This window comes from Choloepus didactylus, chromosome 11 (genome assembly GCF_015220235.1).
Source record: "Choloepus didactylus isolate mChoDid1 chromosome 11, mChoDid1.pri, whole genome shotgun sequence".
NCBI classification, from domain to species: domain Eukaryota; kingdom Metazoa; phylum Chordata; class Mammalia; order Pilosa; family Megalonychidae; genus Choloepus; species Choloepus didactylus.
In genome coordinates, this window is record NC_051317.1 from 83,781,601 (window position 1) to 83,799,603 (window position 18,003).

The following is an 18,003-nucleotide window of genomic DNA, read 5'->3' on the forward strand; positions in this document are numbered from 1 at the left end:
TATTTTACTGGATATTTTTAAAAGAGGATTTTTCCTTATACCTCAGAGTTCTGGGCATGTCTATTCTGTTTACTTTTTATTTTCCTCTGAGGAAGAGAGATTCTTACAAGATATATTCTTCATTTTATGATCTCTCTTTGGACACTGGCCTTCAGTATTTGTCAGGTGCTTTGTTATAGAATGAAAGGAAGCAAAGTCCAAATCCGCATTATTTTTTAAAAAAATGACACATGGGAAAAGTCAAGGCCACCTTCCATAGAGTTAAGCAGAGCAGAACTACATTTACTCATAGTCTGACAGGATGTTCACAGTGAGTTATATCACAGGTCTTCAGAAGTTTCTGACTCTGACCAGGGGAGAAATAATTGGTTAGGTACAATTTTCAGAATTCAGTTTGTCTGAGCAGCCTGGGCATTTCAGAGTGTAGACCCTTCTCTGCAAGAGTAAACATTGTGATGGTGAGATCTGCTGTCACTGTACTGCCAGAAGGGGTGGCTGTTGACAACAGCAGCTGGTAGAGAGTTCTGTGTGCACATTTCCACATCCTTTGGTCCTGGTCTACTTATAGGTCACATTACCCAGTCTCCTCTTACACCTATCCCTGAGGCCTTCACAATGTACACCTGCCCTGGCTTCCATGGGGACGTTTATAAATACAGTGAATTCCAAACCTGACTGATCAAAAGAATCATATGGGGAGCTCTAAATTTGACAGATTCATGGTCCCACCCTGAACATTAGAATTCTGCACAGTTTGGGAGGAGCTCCCGAGATTTGGGAAGTTTAGATCTAGTGTACCCTATAAAGATTCAGTTTTGTATTCCTGATTAAAAATGAATCCAACTAAAGAGAGCAGGTATTTGAGAACACAATGGCTAGAATTTCTTGCTGCCAAGAAGTGATGAGATTCATACATAAGGGGAAACTTATGTATTTTTTATTCATATCCATGAGGAAAGACTTGAAGTATTCTTTACATTTTGTAGCTAAGAGAAGGCCCTTTCATTTTTACAAATTGATATCTGCATATAGGAAGTGTGAATGTTAGAAATGTTTAATGATATTTTTATGTTTTAAATTTAACGTTGTTTTCTCAAATTTGTATATGGGGAAGCTAGTTGATTGGCTATACAAGGTCAGGGAGAGGTGTGGGTCTTGAACTTTCAATCAGCCCTCCTGTTTTCCTGCCCCAGCCACACCCAGGGTGATCTACCATCCCAGGCTGCCAGGACTGTCTTTGATTTAGCCCTGAAAGCCCTTTTATGTCCTATGAAACCCCTCAGTCCCAGGCAAACCGGGATAGTTTGTCACCCTAGCGATATCCCATAATCAAAAGACATGGCATTTTCAATTGCTAGACCATTCAACACGGTTCTGCTTTGTAAGGGTTTTTGTGGGCTTCTCCAGCAGGCTTAGTATTTTACTTTCTCCAGTCCACCCACTTCCAGTCAAATTTTGTTTACTTCTCTACTCTACTGTTGTTTTCTTTTTAATTCTCCTTGCCCGTAGGATTTTTGCATTTGTAAAGATCCTTTGACATTATATTAGAGGTTTTTTGCAAAAGAATGGAGATAACACCATGTAGACAATATACTATATTTAACTGGAAGCCTCTTAATGATGTCTAACCTAAAATTAAAATATTGTGGAACTCAGTGATTTTCCAAATTCAGTATCAGAGATTAGGTTAAACTTTACCCTAAACCAGTTCCAAGGTCATATGAAAAGACAGCATTTTCCCACAGTTTGAGTGAGTTCCAGGGCCTCTGTTTCTCATGCTTTTCTTACCACATATTACTTGGGTTCTGCCTCTGATCATATCAGGCATGAAACCCCACTATCTCCCAATTTCCACCCAAGTCCTCTCACACCCAAGGAGTTCAGGAGTTTGGTAACTTACGAGAAGTTACTGGGTGGCAGGCAGTGTTGTAGGATAGGCCACAGTGCTTATGTTCTCCTCCCTACAGCCTCTCTGAATCACAGTTCCCTCTGCACTAGGGTATCTTGGGGTCTCAGCTTCTATCCAGAGAGGTATTTTGATGAATGCTGTTTGTTCCATTCATAGTATTTGAGATGAGAGAATTATTTAAGGTGCTTATTTAAGTAATTATGAAAGTTTACAGAAGTTAGGCTATGAGAAGAAGCATATTCTATCAAACTGACCCTTTCTAATTCAGAGTAGCAGCAGTGGCAGATGGGGATGAAACTATATCGCCTGTGGATCATTTCAGTGCAACCAAAGGAATAACAAGGATGATGATTACAGCTTCAATGAGTATTTAACATGTGCCAACAGTTTTACCTTGATAATCTATTATTCTTATTTTACACATAGGAACAGAGAAAACTTTGTTCAATGTCACAGAAGTAGCAAGGCAGCAAGTAGAAATCCTCGGATTTTGTCAATTAGGCAGTCTGACCACCAAGTACGTGCTGTTTATTCATATTCACAGCACTCAACGGAGGTAGAATGCTTTTTTTCTCTGATGTGTCTGTGTGCACATAATTTCATAACTACTAGAGAATTGGTGGAAGGGTCCTTTCCACTTCTTTTTACTCGATGATTTATATGTCCTGAATTCCCAGTAGCTATGTGTTTGCCAGCATCCCAGGATTGCACTAATGACCGTCTGGCTCCAGCATCAGTGAGGATGTGCAGGAGCTGCTTGGACCAGGTTTCTGCATCTTTTGCAGCTGCCAGAATTGTGTCCTCAGGGCCTGGAGGGAGGGCTCTCCCAGCCACTGTGGTCCCTTCCCAGCAGACCCTGCTTACAGTCTTCTCTCTGTGATCTGGGCATTCCCTTTGTTCTGCTGCACAGGCCCAGTTCAGGCTCTCCCCACATTCTGAAACCTTCTGGAACCAGTCCAGGAGCGAACCATAGCATGGACTGAGAGGAGAACAGTGGTTTTTGATATTAATAGGAACAGTTTTTGTATGGTTCAATAAATTTTGTTTCCTTTTTCTTGACACTGTAGAGTATACATCTACAGATTTCAAAGAATAGTCAAAATCCATTTAGTGAATTTAAAAATGTATATCAAGTTCATGTCTCTCTTGAACAAAGGAATGCTTGTTTCTAGAAACAAAGAGAAGATACTCCGCTGCTTTTTCCGATATTATTCTCCATGGTTGAAGTTCCAGAATTGTTAATTTGGTGATGGAAAGAATGAACTAGGTGAAGCTGCATGTTGATAACTCTTGAAGAGCACATTTGATCCAAGTAATAAAGGTTCAGTACAAAGGCTCAGAGAAACCAAGATAATCTATTGAAAAACAAGGGTCATTCCACTTTAGGTTCCTCTCAGATGCCCTTAGATTCATCATCTTTAAAATGGGGGTAACAGTAGTTATACCTCCTAGAGATAGTAAAAAGATTAAGTGTGATAATATATGTGCAGCACCTAGTATAGTGCCTGGTACATATGAGCTGATGCTGCTCTCATTATGTTATTTTGTTCTGTACCTTTGCTAAGAGTTATCCACATCTACTAAGGAAGGCATGCATGAGATGGAGGTCCAGAGTAAGGCTGAAAGGGGAACTGTAAATAATAACTTGAGGAGTGCCTTTAGAATAGATAGCGATTTGCATCTTAGAAGCACTAGTGTAATTTGGTAAACCATCCATTCATTCTTCTGTGAGTCCTGTGAAATAGTAGTTCATTCCCTGCTAAACAGAGAGAAAAGAAGATTTCTGAATACTACCCCACTTTTCCCAGTCTATTTACTTCAGAAGCCAGGGTTAGAGTTTAAATCAACTCGTGCTTTGCCACTTCCAATAATTCCCTGGCAGCATTCGCTCAACTCAGTGGTGAGGTTTCAACAGTGACACAAGCAGAAGCATATTGCTTCTCAGATGGCTCCTGCCAGAACCAACAGTAACAGACACATAGAGAAAGTGCTAGTCAGATATTGCAGAGCATCACAATTTCAGCCCATTCTGATGGACAAACAGGCAGGCAGATAAACCTGTACACAGACGAGTGTGAGAAGAAGAAACAGCTGGGAGAAACAGCCTGGAGGCCAAATGACAGCCACGTAGAAATCCTAACGTTTAATATTTCTCTTCTTGTTTTTAAAATTTTAGTATTTGCTCTGGAGCGCTCACCAATACTTTTTCTTTTCTCCCCTCCCCTCCTCTCCCCTCTTGTCTTTTCCCACTGTTAGCAACAATTGAGATTTGAAACTGCTTTATGTGTTTATACACTTCCAATACAATACTTCCAGTACAAATGCTCCCTTCCTTTCCTTCACTCTTCTGATTTCAAAGAAGAATTGCATTTTTTTCTCTGGATAATTTACCCTCTTTCCTCCTCTCCCTGACCCTCAGGCTGTTATCAGTAGCAGTAGCTTGAACTTAATAACTTTTAAGTCCCTTCGTTTTTGTTTTCTCATGCCAGATCAGCAAAAATGGCTCAGCGTAGCTTAGATTCTAAATGTCCAAGTAAGTGAACCCTGAAAATAATGTGTTTTTCCCATTTATTTTGAAAAACAAATGGCAAAAAATTGAAAGTGAGTTGTGGTTGAATGTGTTAGTTAGAGGTAATCTCTTTGGTTCTTTGCCAATAGGACTTCTGGGAAAACTAGAATTGAGGTTTTAAAATGGCGCATTGAGTAAATTCATGATCTATTCTGCTGCTATTGAACCAAGCACTCCTCAGGGACAGCATGGTTGCGTTCTAAGGTGCCAACTCCCCAAAGTTAAGAATTTACTTCAAACTTTCCTAATTCCTTAATGACATATGCTGGGAGTCTCATCTAGAGATTTATATATTCAACAAGTTAAAAAGTTCAGTGTTATTCATTTATAAACTGATTAGCATTTTCAGTCAGGATCTTCCATAAATACATAAAATAAATATATAAAATACATTCTGGAAGAAGTAACTAATGTTTTTGATGACAGAACATAAAATTAACAATCAGAATTGAATTGTATATCAAAACAAACAAAAGGAAATTTAATAGGGATACATAAAAAGGTCAACACTTCTATTAAAAAAATAAATTGCCTAAATATAAGATGGAGATGCAGGATACCTATTTTATAACAGTTAATGTGAAAAAAGACCTGAGTATTTTAGGAGACTTTATGTTAGGTGTGATAGGATTTTATAATCTCATTGTACTCTACACAGACCAGATAAATATCTGGAATATTGTGACCAGTTGTGAGAGCCGTATGTGGGTACTTTGACAATGTGGAGAGACGTCAATTTTACATAGTAGGATGTGTGGTATTTTTAGAATAAGTTATATGAAGGGAGAGAGGCTAAGGCAGTTGGGATCATACACGCAGGAGGAGAGAAAGCTTATGAAGTAGGCTGCTTCATAGCATAGTGAAATTCCCATCACTCAGTGTGAAAGGCTAAGCTAAAATACTAGGGCCTGAAATGAAGAGATGTCAAAAGGGACTCTATGGATGGGTGGGAAATTGTGCGGCCCTAAAGATTCTTTTGAAATACATGACTCTTTCTTTTTTGAAATTCAGATAAATGCAATTTGAAGAGTTATCTTTTAAGTATCTTTTAAGAGATCTGATTTGCTCTGGGAGGATACATCATGCCTACTCATAATTTCAAATCTCAATTATATTTTCCCATGTAAATTTGGAAGCTGTTCACACGATTCAATAGAGATTTCAGTAAATTTGCACAACGACTGTTTATAAGTCCCCTTGGCATTCATATGCTGTCAAATCGCTTCATTTCTGTTCTTAGCAAGATTAAGGCTGCCTCTTTCTCCATCCTGTGAACCAGGATTTATTTCATTATCCTGAAGTTTATAAAATACACATACATTCTTGATGTACATCTTTTTGACTTTGTTAATCCTATTAGGGATATACATCAAAAAATAATTTCTCCTTCAGAAACTCTTCCCTGAGGAGAATTGTACTGGGAACACATCTACCATCTCCATCCTCCCTAATCTTAGACACCCTCAGTGCTCCCCCTCACCTTCAATTCTGCCAACACAACAGGGTATATTGGCCTTGTAAATTGAAGATGTTGCTGCCCAGGTATGGTTTTCTCCTTCTTAGTCTCCACAACAGCATTCAAAAAGTCTTAAACAATGCATATATTCAGGCTTTGGAATCAATCTAATTTTGGAATAGAACCTGGAATTGATAGTACCATGCTTCCCCACCACATCTTCTTTTGAGGCAACCTAGAGATCCACAAGACTCAGTTTGAACACCACTTTAGGTTTAAGGAGTGCAATATATGGTAGGCCATCAGGCTGAGTAAATAAGCGGTTCTAAGAAATTTATAGTGTCTCATTTCTAGACTGGCTTAGCTGAACATTTTTAGTCTAGAACCCATAATCTGGGCTGTTTCTTATAAAAGATGGTAAAAGGATCTTATTACTGTTCTAGTTTGCTAATGTTGCTGGAATGCAAAACACCAGAGATGGATTGGCTTTTATAAAAGGGGGTTTATTTGGTTACAGAGTTACAGTCTTAAGGCCATAAAGTACCCGAGGTAACACATCAGCAATCGGGTACCTTCACTGGAGGATGGCCAATGGTGTCCGGAAAACCTCTGTTAGCTGGGAAGGCACGTGGCTGGCGTCTGCTCCAAAGTTCTGGTTTCAAAATGGCTTTCTCCCAGGACATTCCTCTCTAGGCTGCAGTTCCTCAAAAGTGTCACTCTTAGTTGCACTTGGGATATTTGTCCTCTCTCAGCTTCTCCGGAGCAAGAGTCTGCTTTCAACGGCCGTTTTCAAACTGTCTCTCATCTGCAGTTCCTGTGCTTTCTTCAAAGTGTCCCTCTTGGCTGTAGCTCCTCTTCAAAACACCACTCACAGTTCCCTCTGCCCGTCAGCTCATTTATATGGCTCCACTGTTCAAGGCCCACCCAATGGGCGGGCCAACACTCCATGGAAATTATCCAATCAGAGTCATCACCCACAGCTGGGTGGGGTGCATTCCAAAGAAACACTCAAAGAAATCTAATCAAAACTGATAACATCTGCCCACACAAGATTACATCAAAGATAATGGCATTTGGGGGACACAATATATTCAAACTGGCACACTTACCATTGGCCATTTGCAGGCCTTGTTGAATTTGGCAGTTGCATAAGAGGGGAGTTTTCACTGGTGAAAGTGCTGTATCTGCGGGAAGAAGAGTGCCAAACAGAACAGTTACCTGACTTTCTGGGGCATCAGAAATCATCAGAACAAGACATCAGTGTTCAAAATGATAGTCAAAATTATTATCCTACTTCTGTCCTTGACTGGCTTATATTGGGGGACATTTACTTTAGTGTGTGGACTTCTGGGGCAGAAAGGAAGGTGATGTTATCTGCCTGCTTTAGTCGTCCAGTTTTGCCCACTGGGAAACACTCATTAAAATTTATCATGATAACTGAATATATAGGTGTTGTTACATGTAAAAAGAAATGATTATGCTTACCCTTAATAAGAAAATGTGAAATGCAATCTGAATCTTTATTGTCCTTAACTGTCATATACATATAGATTTTCTTTTTGTCCTTATTCTTATATATATAATTGCATTCTCTTAGCGGTGATGAGTTTTTGTAGAAAGGTAACATGTTATCTCATTGTCTCCCTTTTTTCCTTTTCCTCAGTTTTCTGTAAACACACACACATACGCACAGATAAACAAAACACCTACCTGATTTCAGGTAGCCAAATAATAGTGTCTTAAATAGGGTTGAGCATTGTTTAGTGTTTCTACCTTCCACCATCTGTTGGGGCTTCTCCCTTTGCCCTCTCCCACAAGTGAAGGATGTAATTATTAGTCAGCTTTTATGGGAGATTAAAAAAGAGACTGTCTAGCCCAGCACTGTCCAATAGAAATGTCTGCAATTATGAAAATGTTTTCTGTCTATTCTGTCTTACACAGTAGCCCCTAGCCACATGTGGCTATTGTGCACTTGAAATGTGGCTACAGTGACTGAGGAACTGAATTTTAAATTTTTCTTAATTTAAATTAATTTAAGTATATATTTAAATAGCTATGTGTGACTAACAGCTACCACATAGGACAGTGCAGCAATCGCCAAAGAATTCATAGCATCAGAAAAGATGGTAAGTAAATCATTAATCAATGGGTTTCACCATTCTAAATACCTCTTTTCTACAATGAGCCGAATGGTATTTAGAATTAATGTAGCAGCATTTTTGATAGATGTTGAGAAGATCATCAAAAGAGAAGAGAAGAAAACATCTACCCAAAGCATTTATAGTTAATAATAGAGAACTTTCTCTAGTCTGTGACAGTTGCTTTACATATCTCAACCATTATTTTCACAAGTATTCTAAGTTAGATTTTTCCCCCATTTTATGTAAGAGGAAACTGAGGTACACCAATTTAAGATAACAAACCCAAGGTCACGTAGGCAGTAAGTGCTAGAATCAATGTTTGGAGCCAGGTAGGGTTCTTTGTTGATGCATCTCACAATAAATATTTCCTACCACATCTTTTAGAGCACTTGTACCTATTTCACTAGTGATCTTTGGGAAATAGTGCAGTTTCAGAATATGGACCCTGGTGCCAAACTGCTTTATTTGGATCCTGGTTCAACTACTTCTACCTGAAATTCAGCACGCTACTTAATATCTCTGTGCCTCAATTTTGTCATTTTAGTATGGGAATCATAAAGATACCTACCTCAGAGGCTTCTTGTGACCGTTAAACAAGTTGACAGTGCCTGGCATATTGTTTTGAACCATATGCATTTGCCATCATCATGATTCATTTGAAAGAGACTGCCATTTATGTTAGGATGTTGATTTGATGTGTTGTTAATTAAGAGATGAAATAGAGATATGGTTTGTGTGTGCTTCCCTAGGAAATACGAGAGACTCTAATAATTCAGATAGCTCAAGGAAGAAACATCCTGCTGTTCAGCCACTTTGGTCTCTCCATTGCTGGGATTACAAAATTTCAAGGCCCATGCCCTGGCCAATTCCTCATATCTTTGCTTTTCATGTTACCCTTATAGATGTCTCCTTTGGTGTCTTTGATTGGTTCTCAATGCTGAGCAGTGACAAACACCAACACAGCTGGAAAGATCTGTAAGACTTGCTGTTCTGTCTTCCAGTGGGGAATTATTGCCATGGATACCAGCATCGAAGAAAGGCTAGGAAACACTCTCAACTTGCCTCCTAAGTGGTCTAACATCTGTTTCTGGCAAGGCCAATAATGAGTGTGCTGCTACCTTCATATGAAATAGGAGACTGACACACACCTCTTTTGTTTTCACCACAGATGGCCTCTGCCCAAGATGCCAGGTATGGCCAGAAAGACTCATCTGATCAGAACTTCGACTACATGTTCAAATTGCTTATCATCGGCAATAGCAGTGTGGGGAAAACTTCTTTTCTGTTCCGTTATGCGGATGACTCCTTTACATCTGCATTCGTCAGCACGGTTGGGATTGATTTCAAAGTAAAAACTGTGTTCAAAAATGAAAAGAGAATCAAGCTTCAGATTTGGGTAAGTGACTTTGAACTGACAGTGTTATTCGATCTGGGGTGTTGAACATATAAGTGCATAAGTGAAAAACTTTCTGGCTTGTTCTGTCCCTGTGAGTTCCCCAAGCCTTTACTTCCAAGTGCTTTGCTGCAGGTCATTCTGTTTCAAAGACAATGGGGTGATGTCTTTTTAAGGTGTGGAGTCCAAATTGTGCCTTGTTGTCAATTGATGCTCCTTAAGTGTCTTCAGAAGAAAAAATCCAAACATTGATCTTGGTGGTGGTGGAAAGAACATTCAATAAGTCTGGCTCTGCCTTTTATGATCTGCATGAACTTGAACATGTCTATGGATCCTTTTATGTCTCTTTTATAATCTGCCAAATAGGCAAATTATATCTAGCCATTTAGTTCACAGGTGGCGGTCTGCCCTCAGTATTTTAAAGAAGAAGGTAAATGGCCAAATGTAGGGAAAGCTTAGGTTTTGTCCTTTCATAAATCTCCTGGTATAACTTTGAACATGGTCTGTTTACATTTCAAAGACTTTGTGTTCTTAGTTCTAAGAGCTATGTTTATCCACACATTCAAACAAAACAAAAAAAGCCAAAATAAAATGTTTACTTGGAATAGGGTCTTTCCTAAGTAGAAAGTTCTGCCATAATTTTTGAGACCATTCGGCTAGCTTTCTGCCCCTCTACACCCTGCAGATGAAGATAAGAATTACCTTAACTAAATTATCAGGATAAATTTAATAGCTAGCAAGAAACTGAAAGGAAATGTATGTGACTAAGAGACGAGGTGTCAAAAAATCTGGTTACACCAAAAGCAAAAAAATGTTACAAATATTAGATAATATATAGGTACATAGGTAGAAGGTTTCTACAGTCATTTTTTGCACCTTTTCCCTGTCCATTTATACCTCTGCCACTCAAATTGATTTGAATTGTAAGCAAGTACTTCCCAAGAGGAATATTTCTCTCTACTTCTAAAACAATTCTGATAGCCGCCACCATTAGATAGAGCTGATGATAAGCCTCCTTTCCTCAAATATGGAAAGTTGAAAGAAAGATAAATCCCAGAGTGCAGCATTTTAAGTTTCTTTTTTAATCAGAGATGCTTTATCAAAATATCTGTATGAACTGGGGAATCTTTATATAACTTGCTTAACAGTGAATTTAAACTGTGCAGGTATAGACATGGACAGGTGTTCTCAGGTAGTTTGTAACAGATTTCTACTATTTCATTTATTCTAACTCAGGTAGTTTCCAAGTCTAATTAGAATTCATGTAAGAACTTGGAAAAGCAGGCGCTGCGAGTCTTCACTGTTCCTCTGTTCCCCAAAGCCAGCTTTGCTCAGTGACTTTCTTTTTAGGCACTTTACCTCAGTCGTTGTAGATACCACACATATGCACCAGCTCATGGGGACAGAAGGAGCCCTGTTCTTTGCTTCACATTTGGGTCCTGGTTCATTCCTGCCTTCTTTTGAACTTCAGACACCAACTTTTATTTGGAGACAACTTTCACTATCAGGGTTAAGAAAGATCCGTGTGGGCTCAGGGACTCCAGTGAATTGAAAATTAAATTAATTTGATAACTACACGTCTCTTAACTCTATAATAGTGCTCTTTTTACTAATATAAAGGAACAGTTTTTCCTATGGATAACAACTCCTAGTCTTTCCTCCCTGCTTTATATCTTAGAGATATTTAGAGGTGGTTGTTGTGACCATTTAGATAAAACACCAGCATGGTTTGTTAACTCAATTCTATAATCTGCAGCTATGTCTCAATCTAAATTTTTGACAGAAATTCTCTGTAGAGGTACAAAATCATCTGTCTTTAATGCAAAGTAGAAATATGTCAAATCATATGTATTATTTCTCATACATTTTTTCCTTTAAGGTGTTCAGTGCTGGTATAAGGTCAGAGCTAGCTTACATATCTCTCTTATGCATTGACATTAAGTTATTTCTGTTTAAGTCTTATTTCTGGATGAAAGTTGCTCATCTCTGAGCCAACCAAAGCCCAACTTAGATCCTCTAGCTGCCTCTACTATAACAATTCCTCATGCTTCTTGGCTCCTATAACTTCATTCAAAAGCCTCTGACATATTCTGTTCACATTTATTTCTACCCTTACAGAACCTAGTTTTTCTAAAGCCTCCAATTTCTTCACAACCCATTGCAGCCTGGGATCTCATTCAAGGGCTCCCATTCTCTTATTCTGTGGACATCCATATTCCCTTTAGGGACCAGCCATTCAGGGACCCATTACCTTAGCGCTTTCTCAGCCAACAGTAGTATGATGGTCATTATTACTTTGCAAATGAAACATAATTTCATTTCTTCCTGTTTAGGTTCACTGAGAGCCATTGATGCACATATGATTCTAGGGAGGTGAACATGAATTTTATACTACTGTGTGCCAACTGACCTACCAGATTGTGTAACACTCAGAAGAAGTTCTCTATAAAGATTTTACACTCACTGAATTTGCCATGTAGTTGGAGAAAGAAATTAATTCTCAGGGAGTAATTATAAACAAATACCAAATTGTATAAATATTATTCATACCTAGTGTTTATCGAATATATACCATATGCTAGGTACTATCTATGCCTTGTTTCTAATTCTCACAACAACCCAACATGATATTTATTATTATTATTATTATTATTATCTTACATGATAAATGTGATAGTGGGACAGGTTAAATAGCTTGTTCAGGATCATACATGGTAAGAGGCTAAGACGGGATTCCAGACCAGTTTTATCCGATTCTAATGCCTGTGTTTGTTCTCTTTCACTGTGCTCCTATGGTTAAGGGGAATATTTTTAAACATGTTGGTGTTTTTGTGAAGATGGAAATATGAGGAGATGCAACCTGGGATGCTGAGGAAAATGTTTTTGAAAGTGTTTTTCCATCCCAATGAATTGAGGCATGCAGGTGAAGACATGATAAGGAGGACCTAGGGTGGTATACTTAAGAGAAGGTATTCCTAAAATAATTCCAGTAATCTGCTTGATGCTATAAGTATGTTGGAAAATAGTTTTGTACAACTCTTATTGTTTAATGACTTTCACAAATCTTTTATATATTTGACATTGTTAGAGATATCATCTCATTGTGCATTTTAATAACCAAACAACTGTTCTTCCCAGCTTGTAGTATTTTTCTATAGTTATCTTAATGTGTAACTAATTCATTAAGATGTCTGCAAAATGTTTTCAGAGTAATGAAAACCATCGTGGATTAGTCTTGCAGACATTGATACAATTCAGATCACTCTATTAATTTTGAACTACCTATAAATATAACTGTCTGCAGGTTAGGAAACCAAAGTATAGAGAGGTTAAGTGTTTTGATCTTAACTTACAGTTAATAGCCAGAGCAAAGCTTAAAATCCAGATGTTCTGGTTTGCTGAAGCTGCCGTTACGCAAAATACCAGAAATAGATTGGCTTTTATAAAGGGGATTTATTAGGTTACAAATTTATAGTTCTAAGGCCATAGAAGTGTCCAAACTAAGGCATTAACAAGAGAATACCTTCACTGAAGAATGGCCGATGGTGTCCAGAACACCTCTGTCAGCTGGGAAGGCATGTGGCTGGCATCTGCCGGTCATTTGCTCCCAGGTTGTGTTTCAAAATGGTTTTCTCCAAAATGTCTCTGGGCTTTTCTCTCAGCTCCTGTGCATCCTTGTTTTTTTCTCCAAGGGCATTTCTCTCTAAGCATCTGAGGGTCCTCTCTTAGCTTCTCCAGGGTAAATTTTGGGCTTCATCTCTTAGCTTAACCATCTCCAGATGTCCTTCTGTCTGCATCTTCAAGTGTCTCCAGGTGTCAGCATCTGTGTCAGCTCTTGAGCTCTCTTAAATAGGCCAGTGTACTAATCAAGATCCACCCTGAGAGGGCAGGGTCCACACCTCCATGGAAATTATTTAATCAATGGTATCACCCACAGTTGGGTGAGTCACATCTCCATGGAAACACTCAATCAAAATGTTCCATGCAGCAAGATTGGGTTAAAAGATCATGATTCTTCTGGGGTCCATAACAGTTTCAAACTGGCACACCAGGTCTCCTGCTAACTGGGATAGTCTGATTTTTACAATACCAAGGAAGCTCTGGAGGTAAGAGCTATATTGTAACAATTGTGATAAATCTCATAGCTGATTGCCAATGGAATCCACCAGGCATAGAAAAATCAAACTTGGGGCCAAATTTTAAGTAGTAAATCAAATATGACACGGGGGAAGAGCCTGGTGGAAAGACTGCCCTGTTTTTCTACCTGATGGTTTACTTTTTCATGTGCTGCATAGGGGTTTTATGATTCAGCAAACTGGATTATTGGATTTTCTGCAATCTGCATTCAAATAGAGCATTTTAACAGCTACTAGAAACATTGAACTCTCCTCCTGGACATGTTATACCTCCTTTCTATGGAAATTCATTTCTGCCTTGGGATGAACTTGTTTAGAGAAATAACATTGTTTATTTTTACTTAGTTACAAATTTTATCTTCCTTTAGTATATTTATGAATTCTTCTTTTACTGTATTACCATTTTTATTATAGTTTCATTTATTATCATTTTTTTCTGGTTCTCAAATCACAAACTTTAAACTTTTTAGGGAATCCAAATATTTGGGTTGGTTCTTTTAGTGTGTGAGTATTTAATGCTAATATGAATACATTGGAGAGAAACTTAGCATGGTTTTTCACATTAATTACAGAAAGATTTACAGCTGGTGGTGCTTCTAATTTACAAAACAATTTAGCCTTGTGAAAGGCTGTGTAGAATGGATTTCTGCCTATTGAGAAGTTTAAAAAATAGTTTAGTATCTGTTACTAGATTGCTCCAGATTACTATTATAAGAACACCAAGGCTCACAACAGATCTTTGCAAACCAAAAGAGAGCTGGCAATTCATTAAAATTAAGACTGTCTAGATAGCATGACTGTGTGATTCCCCTGAATAAATTTCTTTGCTTAAAGAACATAGATCTCCTCCAATTGGATCTATACTGCTCAAGTCGAAATGTCAGGATTGACTCAAACTAATGAAAGGCTTACCCTGTCAAAACACAGCTTAACTAGAGAATATGGGTTTAAAAGGAGCAGGGGACAGGATAGGCAAGAGATTAGAGTCCTTAAGAACTAGAGCAGGTATTTACCATTTTTGCATTCTCTTTTTCCCTACCCTCACCCTTCATCACTCCTTATCTTTCCTCTTCTTCCATCCTTCTTACCTTCTCTCTGCTTCCCTTCCTCTTTAACAGGCTCTGCCTGTGCTGAGTTAATAGGAGACTCATCCCCAAATGCTTAGAGCCCAGGGCTGCCATGAATAGAAATGCAAGTTGTGCACTGGATGAGGGTGCCACATGGGTCATACGGGCTGTGGTTAAGCCAGAGCTCCACCTGCAGCACCTTGTGCTCTTGCTCAGGGCTGGGTCTGTCTCAGGAAAGGGGGCCCATTCCTTTCACAAAGGTGCCGTCTGTTCACCAGGTGTGTGCTTGCTGGTCCTCATGCAAACAAAGAGGATCCAGAAATGCTATTAGAATCCAATGAAGGAGATGGGCAAGTAAACCAAGAAGGATAGAAACCTTGCTTCTAGCTGAGGGGAGGAGGATGGGGGCAGGTTCTCAAAGACCAAGGGGCAGCCTCTGTCACTGATTCCATTCCTGTAAGTGTTTTGATTTCAGTCACACTCACCACAGGCTTGACATATTTCTGGGTCTAAATATTGGAGACTTAGAACTTTGGAGTAGAACATTGGGTCAGGAAGAGATGTTATGGATTATCTGACCCAATGCCCTTATTTTATGATACTACTAATAATAGCAAAATTTATGGAGCCCTTACTACTTCTCAGGTGTTGTGTTAAGCACTTTATATGCATTCTTAAATTTATTTCTTACAAAACCCCACTGAGGGATTATGATGTTATTAGCCTCATTTTATAGAAGAGGAAATTGAGACTGAGAAAAATAGGGTGATTTGCCCAAGGTCACACCTGGATACCAATTTGAGTACTGAGTTCAAAGCCTGTGCACTTGAACACGTGATATAAATGAGGTCCAGAGAGATTAAGTGATTTGTCTGAGATCTTCAGGAGATCAGATATTGAATCCTACATATCTTAATCCCTAGCAAGTACTTGTTTTCCACACTATGTTATTGCTTAGTATCTTTCACTATTCCCTTACTACTTGTTCCAAGAACTTATTTATAGTTACAGAAAGGAATCAGTTGTTTTGCTTGAGACTTACAAGTTATCTACTGGCATGAACAGTTTGTGCATTCTCTGTTTTGTGTGCAGCACATTCAATTAACTTTTTCATATGCATTTCTGGAATTACTGTTTCCACTGCTGGGGAATGTGCATATGAAAAAGAGTACGTGGAAAGAGGAGTCTGAATAAAAGGAAATAAATACTTACAGGAAAATATTTCTGACTGTAATCTTTCCTTTTGGTGCTCATTTATCCTAGTCATCCATCCCTTGATTTCAAGATGGTGTTTAAATCCTCTAGTCTGTTTATAAAGAACCAACATTTTCTGCCCAGGCAAGCTCTTTGAGACCTGCCAAAGCCAGTGATAGCTACTGAGTCCCTTCCTGGTGCTGTCATGTGTATGCTCTTTTCTCCCCATCACATTTCCTCTAACTTAGCATCTGCTTTCCTGAGAGATGGAGAAAGGCAAGATTTAGTTTCACTCTTCAGAGGAAGCTGATACTATGTGTGAAATGTCAAGATACATGAAAACATTCACTTTGTCAGGCAGCTGATAGCAGCAGCTCCTGCTGTGTTTAAACTACTCTTCTCATCTTTGACAAAATATGGAGGATGGTAAGGATTTTGTTCCTGGCCTAACAGAGCTCACCAGTGAAGTGGGAAGAAAGGAAAACCAACATGGGAAGAAGTATTGCCACATGGATCAGTAAGTATGTTCTTCCAAGAGGCCTGAGCAGGGTCTTTGAAATCTGGTGATCCAGGGTTTAAACTGACCCTGACTCTCATTACCTGTGGAACCTCCAGCCCTAACTTCTCTGAGCCTCCATTTACCTATTTGTGAAACTGGAGAAGACAGCACCTAATCCTTAGCTGCTAAGTATTTGCTGTAATAAAATCTATACTTAATGCAATACCTGGCACAAGACTGGCTCTTAATAAATGTTAGTTTTCTTCTTCTCTAAAAATAATGGACCAACCTTCAGACTTTGGCACTTAAGTAATTTAATTGCATCAGATGCTTGTTGGGTGTCTACTATTGCCAAGTACTATGCTAGTCTATACTGCAGAAGGATGCAGGGTGTTCCATAAACAGGTAACCATCTGGTGGGAAGATGAACAAGTGAAGAGAAAAATCCATCCACTGTGATAAATGCCCCAGGAGGGATGAGCACCTGGCACACAGAAAAGATGCCTAGCCCAGTGTTGGGGATTTTGAGTAAGCTTCTTGGGGGAATCTGCATCTAAGCTGAGAACTGACAAAGGAAGAGGAGTTATTTGTTCATTTGTTCATTCATTCATTCATTCATCCATCCACTCAATCAACATTTAAGTTTCTACTGTGTGCCAGACACTGTGAAGGAATTTAGGATTGCAAATAAATACACACATACACACATATAGATTGTAATAAGTGCCCTCGTATTCGGGTTCGCTAATGCTGCCATCATGCAAAGTACCAGAAATGGATTGGCTTTTATAAAGGGGGTTTATTTGGTTACACAGTTACAATCTTAAGGTCATGAAGTGTCCAAGGTAAGACATTAACAATCAGGTAACTTCACTGGAGGATGGCCAATGATATCCAGAAAACCTCTTTTAGCTGGGAAGGCGTGTGGCTGGCACCTCCTCCGGAGTTCTGGTTTCAAAATGGCTTTCTCCCAGGACGTTCCTCTCTAGGCTGCAGTGGCCATGAGCTCCTTCTGTCTGAGTTTATATAGTACTCCAGTAAACTAATCAAGACCCATGCTGAATGGGCGGGGCCACACCTCCATGGAAATTATCTAATCAGAGTTATCACCTGCAGTTGGCTGGGTCACATCTCCATGGAAACCACCTAATCCAAAGGTTCCAACTTAATCAACACTAGTACATCTGCCCCTACAAGATTGCATTAAAGAATATGGCTTTTTTCTGGGGGACATAATATATACAAACTGGCACATAAGGGGAAATAATCAGAGTGCTCTGATAAATGAGAAACAGCAACAGGGGAGAGGAAGTTTACTTTAGCTAGGTGATCAAGGAGGGTTTCTTTAAAATAAGTAAGGTGAGACCTGGAGGATAAGAAGGAGCCAGTCATTTGAAGAAGTTTTTTCTTTTGAGAGGAGAGAGAGAAAATGATTTTTTTTTTCACCATAGCTATACAGAGAGCATTTGTTGACCAGATCCTGACTTTCTTCACACTGTGCCTTCCATTTGAGCAGGAGTGGAGTTAGACCATTGGGGCCTGAAGCTTTACAGTTTGGAGGCCCTCTTTAGGGAAAAAGATACATAAAGATCTTAGGTTTGCACAAGTGACAAAAAGTAAATGAACATGTGCATACATT

The 18,003-nt window shown here is 39.0% G+C and overlaps 1 protein-coding gene across 2 annotated transcripts in view; it reads left to right on the forward strand.

The window, feature by feature from the left end:
• Window positions 1-18,003, forward strand: part of RAB3C (RAB3C, member RAS oncogene family) — a 279,178-nt gene that overhangs the window by 19,194 nt on the left and 241,981 nt on the right. For both annotated transcript variants that reach the window (XM_037799456.1, XM_037799455.1), the window contains exon 2: window positions 9,244-9,471. In XM_037799456.1, the coding sequence (XP_037655384.1) occupies window positions 9,244-9,471 (228 nt within the window). The remainder of the gene's footprint in view (window positions 1-9,243; window positions 9,472-18,003) is intronic.